The sequence below is a fragment of the Salmo salar genome, chromosome 09, assembly GCF_965601325.2.
Source record: "Salmo salar chromosome 09, fSalSal1, whole genome shotgun sequence".
In the NCBI taxonomy this organism is placed as follows: domain Eukaryota; kingdom Metazoa; phylum Chordata; class Actinopteri; order Salmoniformes; family Salmonidae; genus Salmo; species Salmo salar.
The window spans coordinates 86462478-86489047 of NC_138299.1; the positions used below are offsets into that span (position 1 = coordinate 86462478).

At 43.9% G+C, this 26570-nt stretch overlaps 4 protein-coding genes across 13 annotated transcripts; 1 reads left to right on the forward strand and 3 right to left on the reverse strand.

The window, feature by feature from the left end:
• The first annotated feature begins 20 nt into the window (after nt 1-20).
• Nucleotides 21-5235, forward strand: al3a2 (Fatty aldehyde dehydrogenase). Of its 6 annotated transcripts, none has more exons than XM_014212661.3 (11): nt 109-317; nt 941-1020; nt 1262-1442; nt 2272-2503; nt 2859-2944; nt 3047-3255; nt 3362-3479; nt 3697-3838; nt 4048-4214; nt 4311-4410; nt 4529-5235. In XM_014212661.3, exons 3-11 carry the CDS (start codon nt 1275-1277, stop codon nt 4801-4803), a joined length of 1497 nt encoding a protein of 498 aa, XP_014068136.1. In that variant the 5' UTR covers nt 109-317; nt 941-1020; nt 1262-1274; the 3' UTR covers nt 4804-5235. The 6 variants fall into 6 exon arrangements, with proteins under 6 accessions (XP_014068134.1, XP_014068136.1, XP_082811555.1 ...); XM_045723260.2 differs by lacking the exon at nt 109-317 and adding an exon at nt 420-437; XM_014212662.3 differs by lacking the exon at nt 109-317 and adding an exon at nt 458-629.
• ccdc142 (coiled-coil domain containing 142) lies at nt 5045-11463 on the reverse strand. Of its 2 annotated transcripts, none has more exons than XM_014212766.3 (13): nt 10895-11463; nt 10287-10347; nt 10099-10160; nt 9928-9982; nt 8199-9797; nt 8033-8119; nt 7718-7882; nt 7321-7484; nt 6958-7077; nt 6716-6830; nt 6389-6566; nt 5926-6137; nt 5045-5748 (listed from the first exon to the last, which is right to left on the reverse strand). In XM_014212766.3, exons 5-13 carry the CDS (start codon nt 9682-9684, stop codon nt 5498-5500), a joined length of 2778 nt encoding a protein of 925 aa, XP_014068241.3. In that variant the 5' UTR covers nt 9685-9797; nt 9928-9982; nt 10099-10160; nt 10287-10347; nt 10895-11463; the 3' UTR covers nt 5045-5497. The 2 variants fall into 2 exon arrangements, with proteins under 2 accessions (XP_014068241.3, XP_045580024.2); XM_045724068.2 differs by having other exon boundaries at nt 10287-10424.
• Nucleotides 11464-11579: 116 nt separating this feature from the next.
• slbp (stem-loop histone mRNA binding protein) lies at nt 11580-15146 on the reverse strand. Of its 4 annotated transcripts, none has more exons than XM_014212672.3 (8): nt 14848-15146; nt 13949-14077; nt 13372-13476; nt 13228-13284; nt 12882-13016; nt 12644-12793; nt 12285-12396; nt 11580-12115 (listed from the first exon to the last, which is right to left on the reverse strand). In XM_014212672.3, exons 1-8 carry the CDS (start codon nt 14904-14906, stop codon nt 12047-12049), a joined length of 816 nt encoding a protein of 271 aa, XP_014068147.1. In that variant the 5' UTR covers nt 14907-15146; the 3' UTR covers nt 11580-12046. The 4 variants fall into 4 exon arrangements, with proteins under 4 accessions (XP_014068147.1, XP_045579277.1, XP_045579276.1 ...); XM_045723321.2 differs by lacking the exon at nt 14848-15146 and adding an exon at nt 14666-14757; XM_045723320.2 differs by lacking the exon at nt 14848-15146 and adding an exon at nt 14666-14752 and having other exon boundaries at nt 13228-13290.
• A 1598-nt stretch (nt 15147-16744) lies between these two features.
• tmem129 (transmembrane protein 129, E3 ubiquitin protein ligase) lies at nt 16745-19868 on the reverse strand. Its single transcript, NM_001173774.1, is given in 4 exon segments — nt 16745-17900; nt 18465-18624; nt 18858-19332; nt 19587-19868. Coding segments are annotated over 4 exon segments (1089 nt in total). The 5' UTR covers nt 19792-19868; the 3' UTR covers nt 16745-17651.
• Nucleotides 19869-26570: the final 6702 nt, after the last annotated feature.

The window sequence follows — 26570 nt, forward strand, 5'->3', positions numbered from 1 at the left end:
TCAAGAGTAAAATAAAATGAAAGTTAATGAATTAACATTTAAATAAAAAAATGTATCTTCACACAAGTCTTGGATATGAACACATTACTGTTGAAAAGTAAAACGATGTGTTTCTGCCCCCTCCCTGGTTAATGATAATCTGCAGAAGTGATAAGACTTCACGGAAGCTGGGATGGACTATATATAATTTTCTGTTAATGAATCAGAACGAAATGTACTGTCAGCAAATATGTAACGGAATGAGTTGAACCTCACGAAGATTGCTTAAGGCAGCCAGTCTGGGTGATTTCCTCTTCCAGTGTCACCACTTTGTCGGAGTAAGTATTTGCACCGCCTTCCAAGCTATTCAGACGGGTGTCATGTTTCGCCAAGTCGTCTTTAACGGAGTCGATCTTTGTGTTGACCTCGGTGGCAAGAATGGCTATTTGTGCGGATAGGTCAGTGGATAGTGACTCCACCTTAGCCAGCACAGTCTGTTCGGACTTAATGATCGCCGCCATGACCTTGCCTAGGTCGGGGGGGATCAGAGGCAGTGTCCGGTGAGCCCGAGGCTTTAGTAGAGTCCTGCTCTTTTGTGACTCACATATTGCCTCAACTAACCGGTGCCCCCGCACATTGACTCTGTAAAGGTACCCACCTGTATATAGTCTCGCTATTGTTATTTTACTGCTGCAATTTAATTACCTGTTACTTTTATTACTTATCCCTATTTTTTTTCAACTGCGTTGTTGGTTAGGGGCTCGTAAGTAAGCTTTTCACTGTAAGGGCTACACCTGTTGTATGTGACTAATACAATTTGATTGAATATTCACTAGAACTGGGTAATGATTTTATATGACCCTGGGTAGCCTATATAACAACTTCCTCTCAATAGATATGCAGCAGCCTTTGTAGTACTCATCGAACAGTGAATAGATTTGGGATTTACATTTCTTTACAGACCATCTCTATATTTATGGGTTTGATGACAGCACAACATGCAACATTAGGATTTGTGTAGGCTACTGCTTTCATTCACATGTAAGTATTGCACTTTACCCTATGTTGTGCTCAATTTTCAACCCTCTGCCTATCAGAAAAATAGCATTATTATGATGTTGAAAAGCACTTTTAATAAAGTTGGATTTGATTAGTTGGTCAGGCATATCACAGTAAATGTAGTATATTTTAGGACATTTTCAAACCAAAAGGATTAGGTCTATTGCTGTAGGTGTGCATATTTTAGCGTCTTTCTCATTGTGATTATGGTTGTGGGCTACAGGTGTCTGTGATAGATGGACGTACACATGGAGAAGCAGACTGTGGACTTTGCCAGGGATGCTTTTCTCACAGGGAGGTCCCAACCCCTGAAGTTCAGAGTTCAACAGTTAAAGTCCCTTCAGAGGCTGATCACAGAAAGACAAGGAGAGATTGCCATAGCGCTCAAGCAGGACCTCAACAGGGTGAGAGTTTGGAAGTCATTGAAAAAAATATTTGATAAATAGACATACACTGAGTGTACAAAATAATAAGAACACCTTCCTAATATTGAGTTGCAAGGTGTCGAAAGCGTTCCACAGGGATGCTGGCCCATGTTGACTCCAATGCTTCCTACAGTTGTGCCAAGTTCGCTCAATGTCCTTTGGGTGGTGGGCCATTCTTGATACACACGGGAAACTGTTGAGTGTGAAAAACCCAGCAGCGTTGCAGTTCTTGACCAAACCGTTGCGCCTGGCACCTACTACCATAACCCGTTCAATTGCACTTAATTATTTTGTTTTTCCCATTCACCCTCGGAATGGCACACATATACAACCCATGTCTCAATTGTCTCAAGGCTTAAAAATCCTTCTTTAACCTGTCTCCATTTCCTATACACTGATTGAAGTGAATTGACATCAATAAGGGATCATAGCTTTCACCTGGATTCACCTGGTCAGTCTATGTCATGGAAAGAGCAGGTATTCGAAATGTTTTGTACACTCAAATGTATCAACAAAGGGCATATAGATATACACCAAGCTTTTTAGACGTAATAAAGCCTTCGTAAATCGTTATGCATTTATAAGACCTATATAGATGCTTCACAAATCATAAAAGTAACAAAATGAATGTCTGAGTTTTCATAACTTTGAGGGAAAAAAGAGGGAGATACCCCTTACCATATTAGCAAAGTCCAACCACCGACTTAATTTTAATGACTAATCCAGGCACAGAGTGTGTTGATAAGTGAATAATAACGATCCATATAGCCTCGATACAGACAGACATCACTGCCCTGTCGTTTTACAGAGCCAGTATGACACAGCCCTCTCTGAGCTGATTGGTCTGGAGAATGAGATCAGCCTGGCGGTGGGGAAGCTGTCTCAGTGGGCTGCCCCTCGCCATGTGGAGAAGAACATCATGACCTTAACAGACCAGGTGTACATCCTGCCTGAACCCCTGGGAGTGGTGCTCATCATCGGGGCATGGAACTACCCCTGGGCCCTCACTCTGCAGCCCCTGATCGGGGCCATCGCAGCTGGTATATACCCCAGGCCCTAGTTGAATTAAATTCCTTAAAATGTTCCCACTACAAGCGGAGCAGAGGGGTTTACTACAAAGCAGGATCAATGAGTTAGCCACCTAACGTTGATAAACAACCAGTAATAACCACTTATTTGCTGGCTCATTAATGAAGTTAAACTTAGAGATGTGTTTTTGGTTGTTGAGTCAACTAGACCATGTCCAATTCAAGCTTATCTTTAAAAATACAAGGTTATATACCAATATTTAGTCAAGTTACCTGGCTAACTCATTGATCCTGTAATGGATGCATATTTCATTTTCTAACTTTCTCTCAGCAACCCTCTCACACGCTGTTCATGCTTCCTCTACAGGGAATGCAGCAGTGGTGAAACCCTCTGAGTTGAGTGAGCACTCAGCCAGTCTCCTCAAAGCACTGCTCCCTCAATATCTGGACAAGGTCTTACATTTTGCTAACCTTGTATCAGTAATAACAAAAAAATCTAAATTTGTGGTTTTGGGGTAAACTATCACTTTAATGTTGGGTTATTTTCCCTGTCAGGAGTTATATCCTGTGGTGACAGGTGGAGTTTCAGAGACCCAGGAGTTGCTGAGGCAGCGATTCGACCACATCTTCTACACTGGGAACAGCACAGTGGGGAAAGTGGTGATGGAGGCCGCGGCCAAACACCTGACCCCTGTCACCCTGGAGCTAGGGGGCAAGAGCCCCTGTTACATTGACAAGGACTGTGACCTCATCGTGGCCTGCCGGTAACAGCTATTTGCTAGTTCACACCGTTGCTCAGCAACCCATTTTATCCATAGTCACATGGCTCATATAGACATGTCTTGCTACGTCATTTGTTTGTTTTTATAGCCGAATCACATGGGGAAAGTTTTTCAACGTTGGGCAGACGTGCATCGCCCCTGACTACATCCTGTGTGAGCCCAGCATTCAGAACAAAGTGGTGGAGGGCATCCGGAATACACTACAGGTCTGTTCCAGATCTGTCTTCACCCAGCAGAGTAGTCTTTTACCATGGACAATATATCAGGGTTCTATATCTGTCTATTACACTGTATGGTTTTAGACAGCATCTTCTTTTTAGACAGCATCTAATCCTCATTTTAGACAGCATCTAATCCTCATTTTAGACAGCACTTAATCCATGTTTTAGAAAGCATTTAATCCTTGTCTTTTGACAATTCCAGGAGTTCTACGGCCCGGACCCCAAATCTTCCCCAGACTACGGTCGCATCATCAACCTGCGCCACTTTAGTCGAGTGATGGGTCTGCTGGAGGGGTGCAGTGTGGCACTAGGGGGAGAGAGCGACCCATCGCAGTGTTATATTGGTAGGGAGAATCCTTATGGGGGAGATGGTTGGCTGGACTCATGCCAAGCTTCTTTATTTGTGCAATGGGTATACAAATCCATATTGAATCAATTCTGGGATGAACTTTTGTCAGTGCTGTGATGTGCCGATGTAACTGACTGTACCGTCCCTGTGACCTTCCTGTGTGTCTGTCAATAACAATGACCTTTTCCCCATCTGCTCCTCCAGCTCCCACAGTGGTAACGGATGTGTCTCCTCACACCAGACTTATGCAGGACGAGATCTTCGGACCTCTGTTGCCGATAGTGACTGTTGGTGATGTGGGTGATGCAATTCGCTTCATCAATGGGAAAGAGAAGCCCTTAGCGCTGTATGTTTTTTCCTCTGACAAGAAGGTAAGCTACTACCGTTGAAACAATAGGACTCCATATTAGGAGAGTGTGGAGGATCACACAGACTATATTATTCTTGTTTGTATTTTTGCCAATGAGGTGATAAAGCGAATGATTGCTGAGACCAGCAGCGGCGGGGTGGTAGTCAATGATGTCATAATGCACTACGTGCTCAACTCCCTTCCTTTTGGCGGCGTAGGTAAGACCGATAACCAACTCAAGTATTTTAATAGTTTTGGCCAGCACATTAGTGAATTTTCCTTGTCTAATATCCTATCTTATAATGACCTCACTTGCTGCTCTCTGAACCCCTACAGGTCAAAGTGGAATGGGCAGGTACCACGGGAAACACACCTTCGACCAGCTCAGCCACCACCGTGCGTGCCTGATCAAGTCCTTGGGCATGGAATGCATTAACATGGCCAGGTACCCACCCCAGGACCGCTCACGGGCACGCAGGGCCAGACAAGCCATGAGGAGCTCCCTGTGTGACCAATCCAAATCCACCTTCGTGTGGGCAGTCTTGGCCACCATCTTAGCCTGTGGTCTCCTTGTCGCCCTGATTGTAATTCTAGTCATGGGTGCCAGGTAGTCCAAGTTCTCACTACTTCAGCTTATCAACTGTAAATGTTTTTTTTTGCATCAAATGCACTTCTTGATGTTGCTATATTGTAATGTATCATCATCATCAATGTATTATGTCGATAATTCTGTAATCTTACTATGAGAGGGTTTACCATCTATAGATCAACCATGATCATCTATTGTATGACCAGATGTTTCCTTTTCTGAGGTTAAAAAGTAAACAAAACAAACCCCTCAGGAGCCAGAGATGAAAAACAAATCTTTACTTTCCATTACTTCATCAGCACGGATTTACAAAAATATGTTCAAGTATATGCACATGCCATGGATACACACAATATTTGAAATTTTGTTTTGAAAAGAAACAAAAATACTTTTCAGTAACGTTATTGCTTTGTACCTTTTGTAGCTAATGATAACATAAATAACTTCCATAATAGTCTATTGACATGGCTTTGATTTGTTCAGATGAAGTCCTAGGAAATGTAACATCCAAATGTTCCTAGTAACTTCATAACCTAGTAAACTAACCATCCATCATTTTGCTGTCTGGCCCTAGCGCATTGACACATTTATTAATTCAACGAGCAAAATGGCTTCCAGATGAGCAGCCGTGTAGGACAGCCTTTAGGCCAAAAGGCTGTTAATTTCCAGTGTCTGGTCTGGAGGAGGAATGAGTTTCTAGATAGAATACCTGAGGGTTAGGGCTCTGACCTTGTCAGGCACTGCAGCCCAGGGAGCTTCCAGCGGTTTCCATTGTGTATGCGCAGGTCCAGCCACTCTTGCTGTGCCACGACCAGGTAGGACTCCTGCGGGGTGGAGGCCAGCAGATCAGGGCTCATAGAGCCCTCTGCCTGGGCCAGGGCCTGTTGACACGCAGACTGGAGGTCCATGCTTTCAAAGTTATTCAGACTGCTAGACGATTGGTCCACCATATTGGCACTACTTGGACCTGACGGGTAGGAATCACATGATTGTCAACAGGAGAAACAGGCCAAATACAATGCTGTAAAGTGTTGTGGTACGTCTGACTTGCCTGTGTGGCTTACTTTTATAATTCCACTATGATGGGATTGAACTAAACATCATGTTATCAATGATGAAGGCACCCCCCCTGGTGGACACTTACAGCAGCGTCTGAAGGGCTCCCAGCCCCGCGAAGGCATGTAGGGCTTGGCCATGGGCTGCTGCAGCAGGCACACGATGGCGTTGTCCACCTGGTGGAAGACCCGGAGGGAGAGCAGCCTCTGGTGGATCTCCTCTGACAGGCTGTATTCCTCTGAGCGTATCAGGTTCCGGATCAGGTCAAAGTCTTGCTTCAGCTGTAGAGCCCCCTGGATACTGCAGAGAGAGAGAGAGAGAGACAGAGAGAGAGAGGAACAGAATGGTTGGTGAGTGGGTGTGTCTATCACTCCCCTTACTAGTGCCATGTTAGGAGAACAGTAATGATAATCAGTATAATCACAGAAATAGAATCACTAGTATGGGCTTCCCAAGTCAGAGATTCTATGCCCATTCTAGTAATTGTATTTCTATGGTATTCAGCACGGTTGTATTTGCTAATCTAAAATCAGAGAATACTGTACACATACCTGAACTTGATCTTCTGCTTGAGGATGTGCTCCATCCAGGCCTCCATGAAGGCCGTCATGGCCTCTGTCAGGGCGGGGATCCGAGCCTCCTCAGGCAGGGGCTGCACCCCCTCCAGTACCTGTCCTATTACACTCTGAGCTGCAGTAGCAGCGTAATCACTAGGGCTGCTGGGGAACTCTGCAGATACAATAAGATGAAGGAAAAAAAACAAGTATCAATTACATTGGCGCCATACACAAAGTACAACAGAACAAAAACTCAAATAGTGGACATGTTTCTCATGTTTAGAATATAGGATATTTCAGTTCCATCAGTCTGTAATTTACCTGTTTTATAGTTCACTCTCCAGTGCTTTGCTGAGGGCATGGTCTGCAAAAAGATCTCCTCAGACATCCTCTTACAGTCCATGGAGAAGATTCTGAGCACCAGTTCAGAGAATACCTTCAACAATGCAGACATAATAGAACTGAGTTTATTTGAGTAATAAACTCTAATCGGTTATAAGAGAAGACAAGTGGAACATTGGTCTAGAAATTAACAGGAGATCAACCATTATGTTGTCCCTCACCTGTAGATCTGTGACTCCCTGAGTAAGCTGTGCAGCCAGCAGCTTGAGGAGATAATGATTTTCATTCACACTCAGGGCCTCCACATGCTGCAGTAGCCTCACCACTGATGCTCTCAGCACCTTAAAGCACAGAACACACTTATGTAGGTGCATCCCTCAATGTCAACATAGGATTTCTCACTAAAGACAAGATGGAGACCACCTGAAGCAAGGCCAACATATATTCAATAGGGAAATAGAAGAAGTGTGTCCCAGATGTCACCCTATTCCCTATATAGTGCACTGCTTTAGACCAGAGCTCTAGTTCAAAGTAGTGCACTATGTAGGAAGCCATTTGGGAAGCATGTCAGAGTGAATCCTCACCTTGAGGTCTCCTAGGGTGACGAGCAGGAACTTGTTGAGGGACCAGGAGGAAAGGAACTGGTAGGCCTTTCTCATGACCCAGAAGGTAGAGGATCGGACGGATGCCACCGCTCTGCTCAGCGATCCTATGTGAAGGGACCTCATAGTCCGAGCATTACTGTCACCTGATGAATTATGAAAAGCAAGATGACTACCGTGTGGCCTGGTAGAATGTTTAAGAGGTAGAGAAGGAGAATGACCTAGGGATATTTGGAGGTGATTTCCAGATTAATAAGCATTTAAATCATATGGATATAGGGGTTACCTTGGACCAGGTGGGCTGATATAGGGGTTACCTTGGACCAGGTGGGCTGATATAGGGGTTACCTTGGACCAGGTGGGATGATATAAGGGTTACCTTGGACCAGGTGGGCTGAAGTTTGAAGACACTGCAGCACTGTGAGGAGTGGAGGGGACAGCTGCAGGAGTCTCTCCATTGTACATGTCATCACCATGCAGTTCTCACGCTCAACTCCTGGAAGACATTTATCTTTCAGTCCTGAGCCCAGTGATGCACACATCACTGCAAGAGAGAAAAAAAACACACACAAAGATTAGAGGCAATACCTTAACAGAAACCAAAAACATTGTGTTGTTATATTACTATAACTACATGATGCAGATGGGTGTCAAATTACACTGGATTAAGGATGTTTTAAACACAGAAACTGACCCTCATCCCAGTGCCTAAAAGCAGTGTTGGACAGGAGCTGTAAGCTGAAGTCATCAACCACTCCTCTACACTCCTCAGGGACGAGCTCTGCAAGGCATTCAACTATTATTTATTGAAAGTGTGACAGTCACACATCAACTGATTAAAAACAGGCAGCATTTGTTACCTCCTCTACAGCCATGGTTGAGCCACATCACAAGCTGGAAAACCATCTGGTCGTTCCACTGGTTAACACTGCCCAAAGGGTCTCTCTTTGGTGGCTGGTGGAAGCGCTGGATGACGGCTTTGCCAAACTCCCTCCACAGCATTGTCCTGTAATGACCAAAGAGCTCCACACAGGCCCCAGACTGGACTGACTTGGGTCTCTTTATCTCTTGCCTGGCCTCATCTGTGGGTGAGGACTCTCCCTCACAGCACCTGGGAGAATGTTCTGGGTTGTTGGTCCACTCCGGCCTGGGTCTGTTGGGGATGTGTGGAACCAGCAGGTCTGTGGAGGACACCAGGGCCTGGAAGAGAATCTCTAGAGACTTTCGGTCCTGACGGATGAAGGCTGTAAAGGGGAGATCAGAGGACCAGGGACAGGGCTTTCCCAACCTGGATTCATCTGAAGAGGGCCCAGGGAGGTTATCCAGTGTGAGCCCATCAGGACTGGGCTCTGATGGGTGTAGAGGGGAAAGCAGTGGGAATAACAGTTCTAATTTCTCCCACGTAGGGGCTGGGGCTCCAGTGTGCAGGGCCTGGGAGTGGAGGAAGCTCTGTTGGGAAGCCCATTGGTACAGCTGCTCTGCCGCGATCTGCCCCCTATGCTCTGCCAGTATCCTCATCAGTTCAACCACTGGGAACGGTGCAGGAAAGCTACCCCTCCGGGTGGGCTGCCTACTAGACAGCCCAGGCCAGTCAGACAGCTGTAGGGTCTGAGTCCTCCACCGCGAGCCTCTATGCTGGACTCTCTGCTCCTCCAGTACCTGGTTAAAGACCTCTGCCCCAGCCAGCAGGTCCTCTAAGGCGTCTCTAGGCACCCTGGCCAGCTGAGCTGAGGCCACAGCGGAGAGGGCTGTATAGATACAACGTTCCATCAGAACCAGGGCCTGCAGTCCCAGCACTCTCAGTGTCTGCCGCATGACAGCAAGGGTCTCTGTCCTCTGGAACAGAACAGTTCTCAGCCAGACGTCAGACTGGGCTTTGGCACATAGAGCATCCCAATGGCTCACGTGGATACGTAGTTCCTGGCACAGGGCTCCCATCCCAAAGCTCCAGGCAGAGTTTGGTCGCTCCAGGACTCGACTCCTGTCCATCAACAAACCTAGCTCCCGCTCCAGCAGGCTCGTCAGTTTGTCAACGTACACAGTGGTGATTCTGGTGCGCCGAGCATACTCATGGAGGAAAAGGAGCTGAGCCCGCTGTTCCAGTAGGTACTGCAGCTGCCCATAGTGCTGGCTGAGGGTAGCGGCTGGAGGGTGGTGGTAGAAACTGCCCTCTGTAGCGAGGCACCTGACGCAACTCTGCAGCTGGCCTGTCCGTGGCCCCCGCAACACTTGGCACTGTGGACTGAGACCCAGCATGCCCTGGTCTAGCCGCTGCAGCCTGCTAGACGACTGAGAGGTGAGGTTCTGGCACGCTACAAAGTTATCCCGGTTCTCAAATTCCCACATATCATCACTTTTCTGCCTCAGTAGCCACCTCAGGCTGGGGTTGAAGCGAGTCCTCAGCAGGGCCTCCGCCTTCTGCAGAGACTTGGTGAAGGGGCAACTCTGGGACCAAGAAGCTGAAGATGACAGGAGTATAGTGCTACTGTAATGCCACACAAACAGCATGGTCCTCTTATCAATTTGTTTCTAATTACATAGCTCAGGTGTTAACTATCAAAACAGTAACAAAGAAGGCGTTGCCCATACCATCAAGCTTGTCCTTTGAAAGAAAGTCATCATCTGACAAAGTATTTAGTCTCTTCTGAAATAAGATGGTTCAGAGAATGGTCAATAATAAAATCATAACTTACTTTTTTTTTAAAAAAAATTTACATCGACTTACCACAAAATATTTCATTGAGAATGTTAGTCACTTACCTGTTCATCTTCAGAAGAAAAGGGTTCTGGGTTCTCATTCACAGGGGATGTCTCTGTTTTATCTGGATGGAGACAAAGAGTAGTATCAAACCACGCAACAGTGTTTCTATTCTGAAACAGAACACGAAGTAACAATAAACTACTTATTCACAATGTCAGTGTAGACGTTAGGGAACAGAGAAGGTTACCTCCTGCCTTGTCCAAACCTCCCTGCCCCTCTACTTCCAGAGCGGTCCCATTCTGGGTCTCCTGGTGGGTACATAAAATCTGAGCCATATCAAACAGGACGCAGCATTCAGAGGTCTTCCCCAAAATGGCTCACATTGCTGTTGGAAACAAAGTTATTAAATGCCCTTATAGTCAGAATAAATGAACACATTTCCAGGAAACAGCACTTTAACGTTACTCAAGGTAACATGATCACCCTCTTTAGATTTCATATTCAGGTCACGTCTAGCTCTTAAACTTTAGGGATGAGGTCAAGCTCGCCTGCTGATGTTTTCTGATAGTATTCCTTTACAAGCTGTCGCCACCAAATATACACCAAATACTCCATATGTGCGGTCGCTGATAGTGGACTATCGTATAGCAAAGCAAAAATAGCCACCGTTCACATAACTAGTACAGGTGTCTATTTGAAAACGATTTCACAGTTGCTTGTCATTGCCAAACTCTAGTGAGATTCATAGCAACTCTATCCCACAGTGACACACACCCTAACATGGTAGCTGACGCGTTGGCCATCTGAAAAGTATAGGCGATTTACTGCCATAATAAAACGGCAATAACACAATACCTGTGAAATCAGTATCCGACGTAAAGGCCCAGTAAGAGAACCCCATTTAGCTGGCTCGTAAATCTGCTTCCTCTTCTTGACACCTAGCGTCGGCAAGTTAATGTATCAACATTACTTTTTACTCCAAGTTGCTTGCCACGACTCGAGCTAGAAAGCTAATATTTTCTAGTTAACAAGCTATGGCAAAACAGGAAATTAGCATCCATTGTTGCTAGCTACCGTTAAAGGTAATACATCACATTTGTACTTGAATACTTCCGTGTTTCACATCAACACTTGCTGTGAGGATTACAGCAGTCAACTGTTAGTAATTTAGCCAATCCTATTTTGAGTTTTAATCCTAGTGCTCACGAAAGTAGCGGGCTTGGTCCACGAATAGCATTGCTAGCTCAAAGCTAGGTAACCGTCATGAGATACAAACAGCCAATGAAAAGAGAGCGTCCCTTGTTGTTATGCCTAATACGGGGCGGAGCTATGGCGCTCGTCCAGATATATCTATTGCTCATCCATGCTTCCGACCTACACAATTTATCAATCACAGCTACCGATTATAAACGAAATGTTCTCTTAAGTAGTAAGCATTAATGTACTATGAAAAACATATACATTTCTCAGCTACAGCCAGGCAGAACGCTAAGAATGCATATACAGAAAACTGATCATAGACTAAAATAACCTTGAAGCATAACTTCTCATTTGTTTAATTTTTAAAAACTGCCTATACAAATCCCAATGTCAACATAACCCTTCAAAATACAGTACAACATTGTATTTCAAAACAGTTTACACAGGCAGCCCAATTTTGATATTTTTTTCTAATTGGTCATTTTACCAACCACATCAGACCTTTTTCAGAGCTGATCTGATAGAGAAGAAAACAAGATCTGATTTGGACTGCCTGTCTAAACGCAGTCAAATTTACACACTCCCAACTGCTCACAATAAATTTGTTTTCTTAACATATAAAGGCATTAACAATTATGAAATGCAAGCATTCACAGCACAACGTAAGAAAATTGTAACTATATACAATTCAGGTCACTGACTTGAACTTAATCTATCATGAATTTATCCTGGAATTTTAATTAAGCATTCAATCATTTTTTTCCCTTCTGGGGTGATAACCATGGATTGTCTTTCAATACACAACAGTTAGGCCATGTCAAGATCAACTGATGCATCTATTTTCATCATCTTGCTGGGAGTTCCTTGGCAGGATTCCTACAACATAAAAAAAAAAAAAAATGAAGATTAGTTTTATACTGACAAAATGCAGCACAAAGTCACTCCAATTGTGTTTGGTAAGAGTCCAACAGAGCTTCACAAAATTGCTTTTGAACATGGACCAATAGTTGTCTTCAAACATGCCAAGACTGGTTAAAGAACAAACCGGTTGAGACGAAGAGGCCTTGCTGACTTTAAGAGGCTGTGCGCTTGAGTCTGAATCCAGCTCAGGGAAGTCCAGCTCAATATCCATGACATCGTCCAAGTCAACCTCCTCTCTAAATGATAGATGAAACAAACTTGGTTTGAGTAAGCCACCAGGATATACCCAGAGACTAGCTAGATAAAAAAAAATCCGACAGGATGGCTTTAACACATTTCCAAAATCCAATTTTAGGAAAACAACTTGTGCTTACAATTGAAGGACTATAGCAAAGGGAGTATAAAGTTCAATATATAAAGTTCAAGTTCAATATATTTTTTTTACTCGATCGTTTTAAATGGCAGGATATTTGAGGGGCTTACATGGCCTGCAGCTCACTGCCTTCCAGGGCTGGGGGATCCCACGCGTGAATCTTCACCTTCCACAGCTTAATCTGCTGGTCCCATGAGCGCCGGCTGTACTTCTTAAACTTGTTGGGAGTCTTAGGATGAACTCCCGGCTGCCTCAAGTGCCTGGCAAAACAATGGAAACAAATGGGGTAATATTAGCTTTGATCTATTAGGGTGGTAGCTGAATGAAAACCAACACTATTTTACTCACTTGGGTACTTCCTTGATATATCTGTCGTAGGCGAGTGTGTTCTTCCCGTAGGTGATCTGTTTCTGCCTCCTCATCAGGACTTCCTCGTCCTCCTCCATGACCTCACCAGGGACAGGAGAGTCTCTGGACTCTGAGCTGAAGAAACAGGAAACAGCTTAATGAATGAAATGCAATGAATGGATGTAGTCTGAGTGCCAGTCTGTCTGTGCTATCATGCCAACTCCTTGTCATGCACATTGTTTGTTTGGCTTGACAATGAGCGAGCAATGGAGTTGGCAAGACCACAAAAATCTGGGACTAGGCTCTCATGCAAAACACAGTATGAGACATCAATTTTGAAATATACCTTCCAGAAGAGTTCTTTCGTTCCCTTGGACCAAAATCTGATGTTAGTATCCTCCGCCTGTAACTAAAAGAAACAATACCATATGCAATTGAAAGCTTTTACAAGCACATTTAACTAAAAGGGGAAACTGCAGTGACTGCTGACCGTTGCATATCACGACGGACACTTGAGCGCCTTTCGTCAGTCTCCACTTCACTCCCCCAATCCGCGCATCTGGGAACTGGACCTTCACTTTCAGGAGTGGTAAAACTGAAAGAGGAATGAAATGTACAGTTATTATGAGCCTCCTCTCCAGAAGATGTCTCAAAACACCTTAAATTGGAGATGGCTGATGGTGTGAAAAAGACATTAAACACCACCTATTTTAATACATTTTCATTGCTTGTTTTTACCAGCATTATTCAGGGTGACATACATGTGGTATATCTGCATTTAGCAACCATCTGCCAACCTAGCTATTGTTCTCAAACGCTTCCCTCATTTACAGCTCAATTACATGTGTCACAGGACAGTCTACCTCATTTATGGCTGTCAAGGTCTGCATCCCAAATGGCGTGTCCCTATAAAGTGCACTATAAAGAAACAATAGGGCTCTGGTCAAAAGTAGTGCACTATGTAGGGAATTGGGTGCCATTTGGGACGCAAGAAAGGGCTCAACAGAAAATCAACCTAAAATATTCGTTTGATAACTCCCAAGTGAGCAGTCTGAATCTTATCTTACCTAACAGGTCTGTGGTTAGGGTTAATCTTCAGATCACTGGTACCGGTCGAGTCCAAGTCCCCATTTGATCTCATACTGCCATCAGCTCCCCGTTTCCTGCAGTTGGACCACCTTGAAGGGCCCCTATTCCTAGAAACAATGATATATGGATCAACAAGACTGAAAGATCATACCATTGTCAAGAACATCATTTTCCCGAAGAACTTAACACTATAACAGCATTAAAAATGCCTTGTTCCCTTTGTTTTAGTTGATTATTGTCAATCACTACAGACTCAGTGGAGACACTAGTAGGCACACTAGTTGACTATTTATGAGATATTTCAAGCACAGTACAATAGCTGCTTCGGCGCCATACAATGCATGAGCGCGAAATATGCTAGCCAACCAACGTTAATATAGTTAGCAAGCTAACGTTAGTAGCTAGTTAGCTGTTGCGTTCAAACCAGTTACATTAGCTAGCTACATTTTGAGGGAAATTAGTTATAAAGTTGGCTGGCTAGCTAACGTTAGTTGGATAAACAAATGGTTTACACTTTCTATTTAGCTACTGTAACTAGTTAAGGCAAGTTAGCAAGCTAACGTTAGCTGATTAGCTATCCAGCAGTAAACTTAGCTAGCTAACATCTGATCAAAATAAAGCAAACACTACGTTACTGTACGTAGCAAAACTAGTCAAACATGCATAAGCCAGCAACGCAATAAATGTTCACATACTTAACACGATAGGAAACATACGCTTTTCCAGCTAATGTATCTAGAAACAGTTAGCCAGCTAGCTAACCAGAGCAGCAACAATTCCTGATTTCGCGGGAGAAGACTGGCGCGAGAAAGCGAACTAGCAAAATATATTTTTAAATATATTTTTAAATTACACTTACAAATTCATGACAACTCACCTATTTTCATCTCCGTTATATTCAGCATCGGTGCGTCTGGATTTGTGGCGAAAAGACATTTTCTTCTATACTTACAGAGGAACGAAGGACTTGTAGCTACTTCCTTTAAGCAGAGATCTTTTGATTTTGATGTAAACGCGCCAAAGCTAAGGAATGGCGCTTCATTGACGTCAGTCAACAATTGGAGAATTCATTTCGCATGGCCCGGTGCCCATGGAGTGTAGAGATATCGCTTAAGGACCAATGGAATGGTCTAATTTCGCAACCTCTGCTGTTCCGGGGCACCGTGCCATGTGCAAACGAACATGCCCGTTATTCACGTTATTCTGTCACCTGACAGAAGGGGAGGGATTTGTCTCGCTTGTTTACAAAACCACAGATAGAACAAAGCTAGGAGATAGAACAGTGAGTGGTTTAGTTATAAATATAGCCATATATTTAGGGAGCTAGGCAAACTTTTAGAATTTTGAATATTGTTCTAATTTATACATTCTGTTACATCGCATTGTTTAAATATTCCCCATGTAATGGTAATGGGGAGCTAACATGGCTGCCATAGAATGTTGTAGTGTCATGTAACTGCGTCATAATGCTCATTCTAGACATTCAGTTTTATAGACAAATGTTTTCTTCCCCATGTACTGTTAATGTGGAGCTAACGCCACGCCCATGTGTTATTCGGAACTAGGAAACTCCGAAATGTCCAACTTTTTAACGGGTAGTAGTTATACACGTGCTGCGTTCAACAAATCAGCAAGTCGGAAATGTCGCGGCATAACATAGAATGTTGAAGTGTCGTTAATACGTCATAATGCAGAAACCGCATTGGCCCAACTGTCTATTGGTGCATTCATGACAACTGGGACCTCTGAAAAAAACGGGGTCAAATCATGTCAGTGATCTTCTGGTCAGAAAGTTAGAGGTCTACAGAAATGCCAGAGTTTTCGACATGAAACTCCCACTTAATTGGGAATTAGATAGTTATGCATACATTTCAGAGTTTTCTAAATCCGAGTACCACGTGAATGCTGAATCGTCTTTGCATCTGTGACAGCATGGGAAGCGCCAATGAGTAGTAACATGTATTCTGTACGATTGGCTGATCCCTCCTGATGACCCGATTGGACATGACTCCAGCAGGGTCACCAGGAGAGATTAGCCAATGAAGTTGGATGTCTCGCCCTGTTGACTACATTAAAATGGTGGAAGACCCAATGGCGCTGCCCATGCTGATAACTGCACTTCGTCCGCAAGAGGGCTCTATCATTCTCTATGGTTAAAAATATTTTTCCCAGTATGAGCTCGTTTTTTTAAATCGAGCTCCCAGTTGTCTTGAACACACTGAAGACGGACATTTCCGAGTTCAAAATTGTTAGAAACGCGGCGCTAACACATGTTGTGCTTATAAATTTCGTTGACAAAAACCAAATGGTGCCGCGTTCAAATAAAACGGGGAACTCGGAAATCTGTCACTTCCAACTTCAGTGCGTTCAAGACAACTAGAAACTCTCGAAAAAAACGAGCACCAACTGAGAAAATCATTTTGAATGTTCATCCAAGTCGGAAACTCCGGCATCTTTCTAGTACTCCGACTTTCTGACTTGAATATCACTGACGTCGTGATTTGTCCCAAAGTTCCTAGTGAATGCGCCATTACGGTTGATTGCCACAAAGAGGCACCCAAGACCATCATGGTGGATCACTAGGCCTACTGATCAATGTAGTTCAGTAATTTCGTCATCCATTCTCGGTATTGTTAAAAACATGTTTTGTGGCAATTCTCACACAACAATTCTTAACCTTTTTGTTCCCAGGTCAGGTTAGTTCATTTTCTGTTGACAAATCCTCATCGAAATGTGGTATCACGCAGTGGACATTCAGCAACAAACAAAACAAATAGAGGGTAGCTATATTTTAATAAAGGTAACATAATTATTGTGAAATTAGATATGGCAATTTTATATACCATGTACCACATCAGATTTCCCCATTTCATCAACTGACTACTTCATTTAATATATTTTCATAGCCCTAATTGACAAAGTTCCATAATTGCATAACAGACCGATGAAAGACTGATAACACAAAGGTAAACAAAATGTTTCCATTACAGCACCCTTGAAAGAGACAGTAAAACAGAGTAAAGATATGTTGTGCCGTACTGTCCAGATCCGACTAAATTTTGCCCCATTTGACTCTCATCAGTACGATCAAGTGGAATATGTTGAAAACCACACAAGGCAACAAGGTAACTCAAGGGGCAGACAAACATTTAGGCATAAGTGACTCAGCGATATGACGTAGGTGCACAAAGTAAACGCCATAGTGGGATGATTTCCACAAAACTACGAGCATTGACTCGCGAGGCTAAACTTCTCAGCTGTTTTGGTCCCGTAGCTACCACTCTAACAGTGTGACCCGAACACGTGCACATGCACAGATACTGTGCGAGTCTTGCATCTCGCAATATCTTTGGTGCTGCTCATGGCAATGTCATTTTGCTGAGACTAAATTTAACCTCTACTTAGCAATCTACTCAGCTTCAAAGCTCAAAGTTCATGTTGTAGCCATATTGTGCTGGGGAAAATATTTGATCAAATCAAAATCATGAAGAGCAAAGTTGGAACAAAACTACAATATGCCAAGGTTTCCCATAGCAGAGTAATGGCACTAATGATGCAACAGAGACAAGGCACAATTAGAAAAGTAATCACAAGGGCAATTTGATGCACATCGCACCAGGCCACCAGCAGATTCCTATGCATATCTTTAGAATTGACTGAGAAGAAAACAGTATTGAGTGATCAGGGGACAATGCAGACATCCAGGATGCAGAACTTGGCCCTACAAGTGGGGCAAGGCACTCTGTTGCCCAACCAGGTCTCAGGTTTCTGCTGGTCCTGGCGGCTGGCAAACCATTTGCCCATACAGGTGAGACACCACATGGGTCTACAGTAGCACTGCTGGCACTCTCCTTCACCCTCCTCCTGGCATAGCCGTAACAGTTTGGTGTTGGCGGGGACCTGCATGCAACCAATGCAGGACTCCAGCTCCTAAGAACAGAGGCAGAGAAATATTGGGCATGATATTTCTAGTTTCTACTACACTGAGCAGAACACATTTTTTCATGACCATTTATCAAGCATGTTGGGAGAATTCATTTAAAGGTAGACTCAGCAAAATGATGTTGTCACGAGCAACACCGGAGATTGAGGTGAGCGCTTTGCGCTCACACAGTCAAAGGGGGATACCAAATCAGTTGTACAACAATGCCTTCAACTGAAATGTGTCTTCCACATTTAACCCAACCCCTCTGAATCAGAGAGGTGCAGAGGGCTGCCTTAATCGACATCCACGTCTTCGGCACCCAAGGAACAGTGGGATAACTGCCTTGCTCAGGAGCAGAACAACAGATATTTACCTTGTCAGCTCGGGGATAAGATCAACCAACCTTTCGGGAACTGGCCCAACGCTCTAACCACTAGGCTACCACACACAGTATGTGCACAGGTTCACTTCACGCTGTGTCGTTTAGTTTCTGCATCATATCGCTGAGTCTACCTTTAATGTTGAATACATTAAATGGTTCACCCATAGACAATATAACATGGGTGCACCTGTCCGCTTGTCAGCTGGTAGACTTGGTTCATTTCCACCTGGGATTTGAATGTTTCCAAGAAGAGGTCACTCATAGTCTGGTGAATGACCACGTTGGCAGCGTTCCTGATTGGTGCATGCAGCTTCTCTCGCAGTTCTGCATATTCTGTTGAATTGAGCCTACACAGGTGCATAATTCAGAACAGAGTATTTCACATACATAGTACAACAGCATTATGCATCAGAAAAAAAATATTTGCATTAAACAGGTGTTACGATGTGAAAGAAATATGGTAGTTCTATTTAAGGTTTTGAAAGGGGTTGGCGTTTACGGTTTACTTCTCAAATGAGCTGACAGGACAACAGCAAGCTTAGCCTATAACTTAACCTATAGCACGTGTTAGCTACTGTACCTTATGTCAAAGGGCTTGACGCTGGGGTTGATGCTAGCGACCCGGAGTGTCAGGATCTGAACAGGAGTAGCTGAGTCAGGGGAGAGCTGGTGTTGCCTTGAGTCTGTGACTGTCAAGTGAGTGTCTTGCTGCAGTGCAATATGTACATAATAGGTAGTGACCTTCATGATCCAGGTGTCAGTGATGAGAACCCTTGCACCAGGAGCACCCGTTGCAAACTTGTCAATGCGGCGAAATTCTGTGTTGACAGAGGAGGCAACTGCCCCCCAGCCGGACTGGGGCAATGCATGGGCTTTAAGGTTCTTTGATATTGGATGATTTCCCCATTTGTGCCGAGACCAGTAGATGACGAGCACCCAGCTAAAGAGCTGAAGAGCCAGTGACAATGTAAAGAAAGCCCTCCAGCCATCACTTATTAAGTGAACATAGGCCAGATACTTTTCTGGAGCAGCTATGCACATTCCCATGTAGTAACCTGTTGGATACGGAACAGAAAGTTTGCTCAAATGTCAATAGAATTGATGTTTGAATGATGTCGCTAGCTACTAGCTAGGCAGACTTATCACAGATAAAATTGAGACGAGCTAAACTATAGTAAAAAAACAACAATTAAATCAGTTAGTATGAATGATCACTTGACAGGACAGTGATTAATGTGGGTATTGCATGTCATTAGCTATTTTTCACTAGGCCCCTGACAGCTAGTTAGCTGCTAGCTAAGTGACTTACCAAGTGGCAAAGTTGAATGAACTAGTAAAGTGACGCTCGTTCTCCTCACATGATATTGAATGAAACCAATATCTTCACTTCCGAGCCATCCTGAAAACAGATTTTGCACGGTGAAACCAGCTGATCGAAATTCATTTGGTGTAAATACAAAGCAAAACGCTAATACTATGTAGGCTAAAGAAAACGTTACTTCTGGCCGATCCATGTTACCAATGTATTTATATCTAGTGAAGCTAACAGTCTAGCTAATTTTATTAACACATTAGGTAGCTAGAACTGAATAGGAAGAAACCAGACCAAAAAATGACAACATCCTGTGCCACGACTTTCGCTATCCCCTGAATTTTCAAAATAAAAGTCAGGTGCTGCAGTCCAAACAAGTTATTTCTACCCTTTCATTTAGGGGAATCCCCGTCGAAACCGGATGCAGTTTGATTTCCATCTTAAGTGAAGGTCCAATTCACTAACTTTGCCCCCACGGCCCTCGATTTAGCTCAAGGGAGCGAGTGACGAAGTTAGACCACTTGTGGTTGATATGACCCACAATTTAATGCAAACTGTAGTTGAGCGTCATACTTCGGTGGCCGCGAAGTGGCATTTAATCAACCTAGCTAGCTTTTAGGAATACTAAAATGTATTGGAATAAATGACCAAACTAAAAAACTAGCTAGCCTGCTATGGGTAACTGTAGCTAGCTGCCTGACACGGGTGCTAGCTACATTCATAGTTTTAAGTTGGTTGTTTTTAAGCTCAACTTCCAAGATTTCCACCAAGAACCTTGCCTCTCTGATCACCACTCTCCCTTACTTTAAGGGCTCCCTAGTGGCACAGTGGTCTAAGGCACTGCGTCTCAGAGCAAGAGGCGTCGCTGCAGTCCTTAGTTTGAATCCAGGCTGCATCACATCCGGCTGTGATTGGGAGTATCATAGGGCGGCGGCCAATTGGCCCAACCTTTAGCCGGGGTAGGCTGTTCTTGTAAATAAGAATTTGTTCTTAACTGACTTGCCTAGCTAAATAAAGGTTACTTTTTTTTTTTAAATTGCTTCGGCAAGGGACATTTAAGGTACACTCGGACGTGACGATGTAAAACGTTATTCAAAGGCTGAGGGTTTAGCGCTGACAACCATGAGTTTGGACGGCAGCCTGGGTTCTTCTGTACATTTTATGGCACACTACAAACCAAAAAGGTGTACTGGGTTGAAAAAACCATGGTAAAATAAAACCCAAGTGTGATAGGGAAAAGTAACTTAATCAACCCCAAATAAAACAAAAAAACACATTGACAAAACAAAAACCCCAAACTCCCATTTCTTCCTTCCTTCAAATCTCCATATCTTCCTTCTCAGGCTCTATGACCTGAGAGGGTGGTACGGCTTGTGACAACACTCCATGCAACTCCTCCGCCGAGAAGTCTTTCAGAGCCAGGAACCGTTCCGCCGCATCCACAATATCTATTTTCCTGGACTTTCTCTCCACCTTGGCAGTGCCATTAATCACCATAGCTATAAATACCACAAAGTCCACCTGCTTAACCTTGAACATATCTGGGTCCTGCTGTTGAAGGGCAACCCCTGCAGCCTTCAGTGAAGGCCTATCCACCACCATGGACTCTTCAGGAGAACCATTTGAACCCTCAACCCTTTTAACAGGCACTGCATATGAAACGCTCTGAACAGCCCTGACTTTGGACACCTCATTCTCTTTCACCCTTGTTGGGCATTCCAAAGACATGGCTTCATGGTTCCCACCACAATTGCAACATGTCACATTTTCATCACTTTTAAAACACATTTGATCTTTTCCACAACTTGAACATCTCGGCTTCTCCATTCTGCAAACACTTGAAACATATCCAAAAGCTTTACAATGATGGTCTTGGAACAGATGTTCTGGCTTGGTAGTTTATATATCCCAAATGCACTTGAGTAGTGAGAGACTCCATATTAAAAAACAAAAGAACAGATAGTCTACACTTTTTCTTCATTCACCACACGATTCATCCGACAAGCATCATTTACTCCAGGAATATTTTTCATGACTGCAAGATATTACCCACTTGAGGGATGCCCTGTTCCGAAGAGGCACACAGGACACATCAAACTTCTCAAATCGGGTGAGAGGCAACACTCTGATGTTGAGGTAACGCTCCCTCTGATCCTCAGAAGAACAAAACATCTAAACAAGCCCGCCTCTCGTGATCCTCACAGCCTTCACTTTACCCAGCACTCTCTCCACCAGTTTGGATATATCAAATGGATTCTTTAAAATTGGTAATCCAATCAACTGCTTTTTGAATAGTTTGTTCTCAAGTAAATTTCCCAACCACGTGAGCCTTATCAGGTTATTTTGTTGAGTCTAGTCAACCTATCACTGCAGCTGTAGCATTATAAATTAGCAAAACCAAACCAAGAACCAATCTGCGTTCATAAACGTTATGGTGAATAAATATTGTAGTGACCCTTCTGGGGTAGGGTGAGCAGACCACGGGCCAGAGTAGGTCACTCCCGCACTAAGGCCAACTTTGAGTGGTTAATAACCCCGTAAACGCCACAATATATTCTTTCAGTATGTAAAATGAAAAATAATGTATTTTTAAAAAGGTAATCTCATGGTCAAAAAAGTGAGACAGAATAGTCTACTTTAAGTTTATTACAACCTGTCTGCCAAGTGATCTTGACCTTTATGACACTTTGTAATGCTGGTTCAAGATCCACTCCTGTTCAACAATAGTCCAATAAAAGATAATCCAGTGTAATGTGACAAAGTAACAGTTAATATAGTATTTGTTGGAAAGAGGAAAAGAAATTAACAAAACAGATGTGCCTCCAAATGAGTATGATGAAAACTATATTTTAACAGTACGATCCTTACAAAAAAACGATGAATTACCTCACCAGAGCAGCACAGCAACAGTGCCAGCTGGAAATATTTACTCGAGACCTGGTGGCGGCCTGGCGTCAGCCAGGGCAGAGTACATGCCAGAGGAATTTAATATCAGGAGGAAGCAGCAGCAGGTCGCTCAGCGGCTGGCACTCTGCCCAGGAACAACTGGAGGCCTTTGTGTTAAAAAGAAAATAAAGAAGAGCCCAAGCCTGTTTAGATCTCTTTGCTCCCGAAAATGTTTAGAACATTAAAGCCTGTCTATATATAAGGTCACTGCCTACATTTTTTATGTATTAAACAGATATCTTGGATTACATGAAAGGCTGTATTTGTTCAAAATCTTTTTTGGACTTCTTTGTGTGTACCAACCAACTGATCTATTTCGTAATACCTTCAAATATGAAATTCACATTTCAGGCAGAAAGGGGCCTACATGAGAGAGACTTCCGGACAAGCTAAAAACCTTCTTCGCCCGCTTTGAGGACAACACAGAGACACCGACGCAGCCCGCAACCAAGGACTGTGGACTCTCCTTCTCTGTGGCCGATGTGAGTAAGACATTTAAGCGTGTTAACCATCGCAAGGCTGCCAGCCCAGACGGCATCCCTAGCCACATACTCAAAGCATGTGCTGACCAGCTGGCTGAAGTGTTTATGGACATATTCAATCTCACCCTATCCCAGTCTGCTGTCCCCACTTGCTTCAAGATGTCCACCATTGTTCCTGTACCCAAGAAACAAAGGTAACTGAACTAAATGACTAGCGCCCCCTAGCACTCACTTCTGTCATCATGAAATGCTTTGAGAGACTAGTTAAGGATCATATCACCTCTACCTTACCTGACACACTAGACCCACTTCAATTTGCTTACCGCCCCAATAGATCCACAGACGATGCAATCACCATCGCACTGCACACTGCCCTAACCCATCTGACAAGAGGAATACCTATGTAAGAATGCTGTTCATTGACTATAGCTCAGCATTCAACACCATAGTACCATCCAACTCATCAATAAGCTTGGGGCCCTGGGTCTGAACCCTGCCCTGTGCAACTGGCTCCTGGACTTCTTGAAGGGCCTCCCCCAGGTGGTGAAGGTAGGAAACAACACCCCCACTTCGCTGATCCTCAACACAGGGACCCCACAAGGGTGCGTGCTCAGCCCCTTCCTGTACTCCCTATTCACCCATGACAATAGTAGGCCTGATTACCAACAATGACGAGACAGCCTACAAGGAGGAGGTGAGGGCCCTGGGAGTATGGTGTCAGGAAAATAACCTCTCACTCAATGTCGACAAAACAAAGGAGCTGATCGTGGACTTCAGGAAACAGCAGAGGGAGCATGCGCCTATCCACATCGACGGGACCGCAGTGGAGCAGGTGGTAATCTTCAAGTTACTCGGCGTACACATCACTGACGATCTGAAATGGTCCACCCACACAGACAGTGTGGTGAAGAAGGCGCAACAGCGCCTCTTCAATATCAGGAGGCTCAAGAAATGTGGCTTGGCACCTTAAACCCTGACAAACTTTTACAGATGCATAATTGAGAGCATCCTGTCGGGCTGTATCACCGCCTGGTACGCCAACTGCACGCTCTCCAGAGAGTGATGCGGTCTGCCCAACTACAGCACCCGATGTCACAGGAAGGCCAAAAAGATAATCAAGGACAACAACCACCCGAGCCACTGCCTGTTCACCCCGCTATCATCCAGAAGGCGAGGTCAGTACAGGTGCATCAAAGCTGGAACCGAGAGACTGAAAAACAGCTTCTATCTCAAAGCCATGTTAAATAGCCATCACTAGGTTGCTTCCACTCAGTTACATAACCCTGCACCTTAGAGGCTGCTGCCCTATTTACATAGACTTGAAATCACTGGCCACTTTAATAATGGAATACTAGTCACTTTGATAATGTTTACATATTTTTGCTTTACTCATCTCATATCATCCTAATATTTATATATTCCTTAATTCCATTCTTTTACTTTTAGGTTTGTGTGTATTGTGTGTATTGTTGTGAATTGTTAGATATTACTGCACTGTTGTAGCTAGAAACACAAGCATTTCGCTACACCCGCAATAACATCTGCTAAACATGTGTATGTGACCAATAAAATTTGATTTGATTTGTTTGTGTTCTTCTGCAGTAGGTGGCAGCATTGTACTAACTTCTTCCATAGTACTTAAAGTAAAGGTTCACCCATTTTGAATGTTCCATTGTTTTTGTGCATCTCTGAGCGTTGTTCTACCTATTCCCTGGGTCATTTCATGTTTTCATGTGTATCTGAGCTATTGCCGTTCAAGCAGGCAAAAATTTGGTGGGTATAACATACACTACATGACCAAAAGTATGTGGACACATGTTCATCGAACATCTCATTACAAATCATGGGCATTAATATGGAGTTTTTATTTTATTTTATTTATTTCACCTGTATTTAACCAGGTGGGCCAGTTGAGAACAAGTTCTCATTTACAACTGCGACCTGGCCAAGATAAAGCAAAGCAGTGCGACAAAAACAACAACACAGTTACACAAACAAACGTACAGTTAATAACACAATAGAAAATTATATGTACAGTGTGTGCAAATGTAGAAGAGTAGGGAGGTAGGCAATAAATAGGCCATAGAGGCGAAATAATTACAATTTAGTATTAACACTGGAGTGATAGATGTGCAGATGATGATGTGCATGTAGAGATACTGGGGTGCAAAAGAGCAAGAGGATAAATAATATGGGGATGAGGTAGTTGGGTGTGCTATTTACAGAATGGCTGTGTACAGGTACAGTGAGCTGCTCTGACAGCTGATGCTTAAAGTTAGAGAGGGAGATATAAGACTCCAACTTCAGTGATTTTTGCAATTCATTCCAGTCATTGGCAGCAGAGAACTGGAAGGAAAGGCGGCCAAAGGAAGTGTTGGCTTTGGGGATGACCAGTGAAATACACCTGCTGGAGCACGTGCTACATGTGGGTGTTGCTATGGTGACCAGTGCGCTGAGATAAGGCGGGGATTTACCTAGCAAAGACTTATAGATGACCTGGAGCCAGTGGGTTTGGCGACGAATATGTAGTGAGGGCCAGCCAACGAGAGCATACAGGTCGCAGTGGTGGGTAGTATATGGGGCTTTGGTGACAAAACAGATGGCACTGTGATAGACTACATCCAGTTTGCAGAGTAGAGTGTTGGAGGCTATTTTGTAAATGACATCGCCGAAGTCAAGGATCGGTAGGATAGTCAGTTTTACGAGGATATGTTTGGCAGCATGAGTGAAGGATGCTTTGTTGCGAAATAGGAAGCTGATTCTAGATTTCATTTTGGATTGGAGATGCTTAATGTTAGTCTGGAAGGAGAGTTTACAGTCTAACCAAACACCTAGGTATTTGTAGTTGTCCACATATTCTAAGTCAGAACCGTCCAAAGTAGTGATGCTAGTCGGGCGGCCGGGTGCGGGCAACAATCAGTTGCAGAGCATGCATTTAGTTTTACTAGCATTTAAAACCAGTTGGAGGCCACAGAAGGAGTGTTGTATGGCATTGAAGCTTGTTTAGAGGTTTGTTAACACAGTGTCCAAAGAAGAGCCAAATGTATACAGAATGGTGTCTGCGTAGATGTGGATCAGAGAATCACCAGCAGCAAGAGCGACATCATTGACATATACAGAGAAAAGAGTCAGCCCGAGAATTGAACCCTGTGGCACCCCCATAGAGACTGCCAGATGTCCGGACAACAGGCCCTCCGATTTGACACACTGAACTCTATCTGAGAAGTAGTTGGTGAACCAGGCGAGGCAGTCATTTGAGAAACCAAGGCTATTGAGTCTGCCGATAAGAATGCGGTGATTGACAGAGTCGAAAGCCTTGGCCAGGTCGATGAAGACGGCTGCACAGTACTGTCTTTTATTGATGGCGGTTATGATATCGTTTAGGACCTTGAGCATGGCTGAGGTGCACCCATGACCAGCTTGGAAACCAGATTGCATAGCAGAGAAGGTACGGTGAGATTCAAAATGGTCGGTGATCTGTTTGTTAACTTGGCTTTCGAAGATTTTAGAAAGGTAGGGCAGGATGGATATAGGTCTATAACAGTTTGGGTGT

Coding starts and splice junctions, on each gene's coding strand:
- ccdc142 (XM_045724068.2), bottom strand. CDS start 10,374: ATGGCTCAGATTTTATGTACCCACCAGGAGACCCAGAATGGGACCGCT. Junction 9,798..9,927: donor TTCAAAGGACAAGCTTGATG/GTATGGGCAACG, acceptor TGTCATCTTCAG/CTTCTTGGTCCCAGAGTTGC. Junction 5,749..5,925: donor GGAGCCCTTCAGACGCTGCT/GTAAGTGTCCAC, acceptor CCTACCCGTCAG/GTCCAAGTAGTGCCAATATG.
- al3a2 (XM_014212659.3), top strand. CDS start 1,275: ATGGACGTACACATGGAGAAGCAGACTGTGGACTTTGCCAGGGATGCT. Junction 3,480..3,696: donor GCATCCGGAATACACTACAG/GTCTGTTCCAGA, acceptor TGACAATTCCAG/GAGTTCTACGGCCCGGACCC. Junction 4,411..4,528: donor CCTTCCTTTTGGCGGCGTAG/GTAAGACCGATA, acceptor GAACCCCTACAG/GTCAAAGTGGAATGGGCAGG.
- slbp (NM_001279024.2), bottom strand. CDS start 14,906: ATGTCTTTTCGCCACAAATCCAGACGCACCGATGCTGAATATAACGGA. Junction 13,017..13,227: donor CGAAAGAACTCTTCTGGAAG/GTATATTTCAAA, acceptor CTGTTTCTTCAG/CTCAGAGTCCAGAGACTCTC. Junction 12,794..12,881: donor TATATCAAGGAAGTACCCAA/GTGAGTAAAATA, acceptor TTGTTTTGCCAG/GCACTTGAGGCAGCCGGGAG.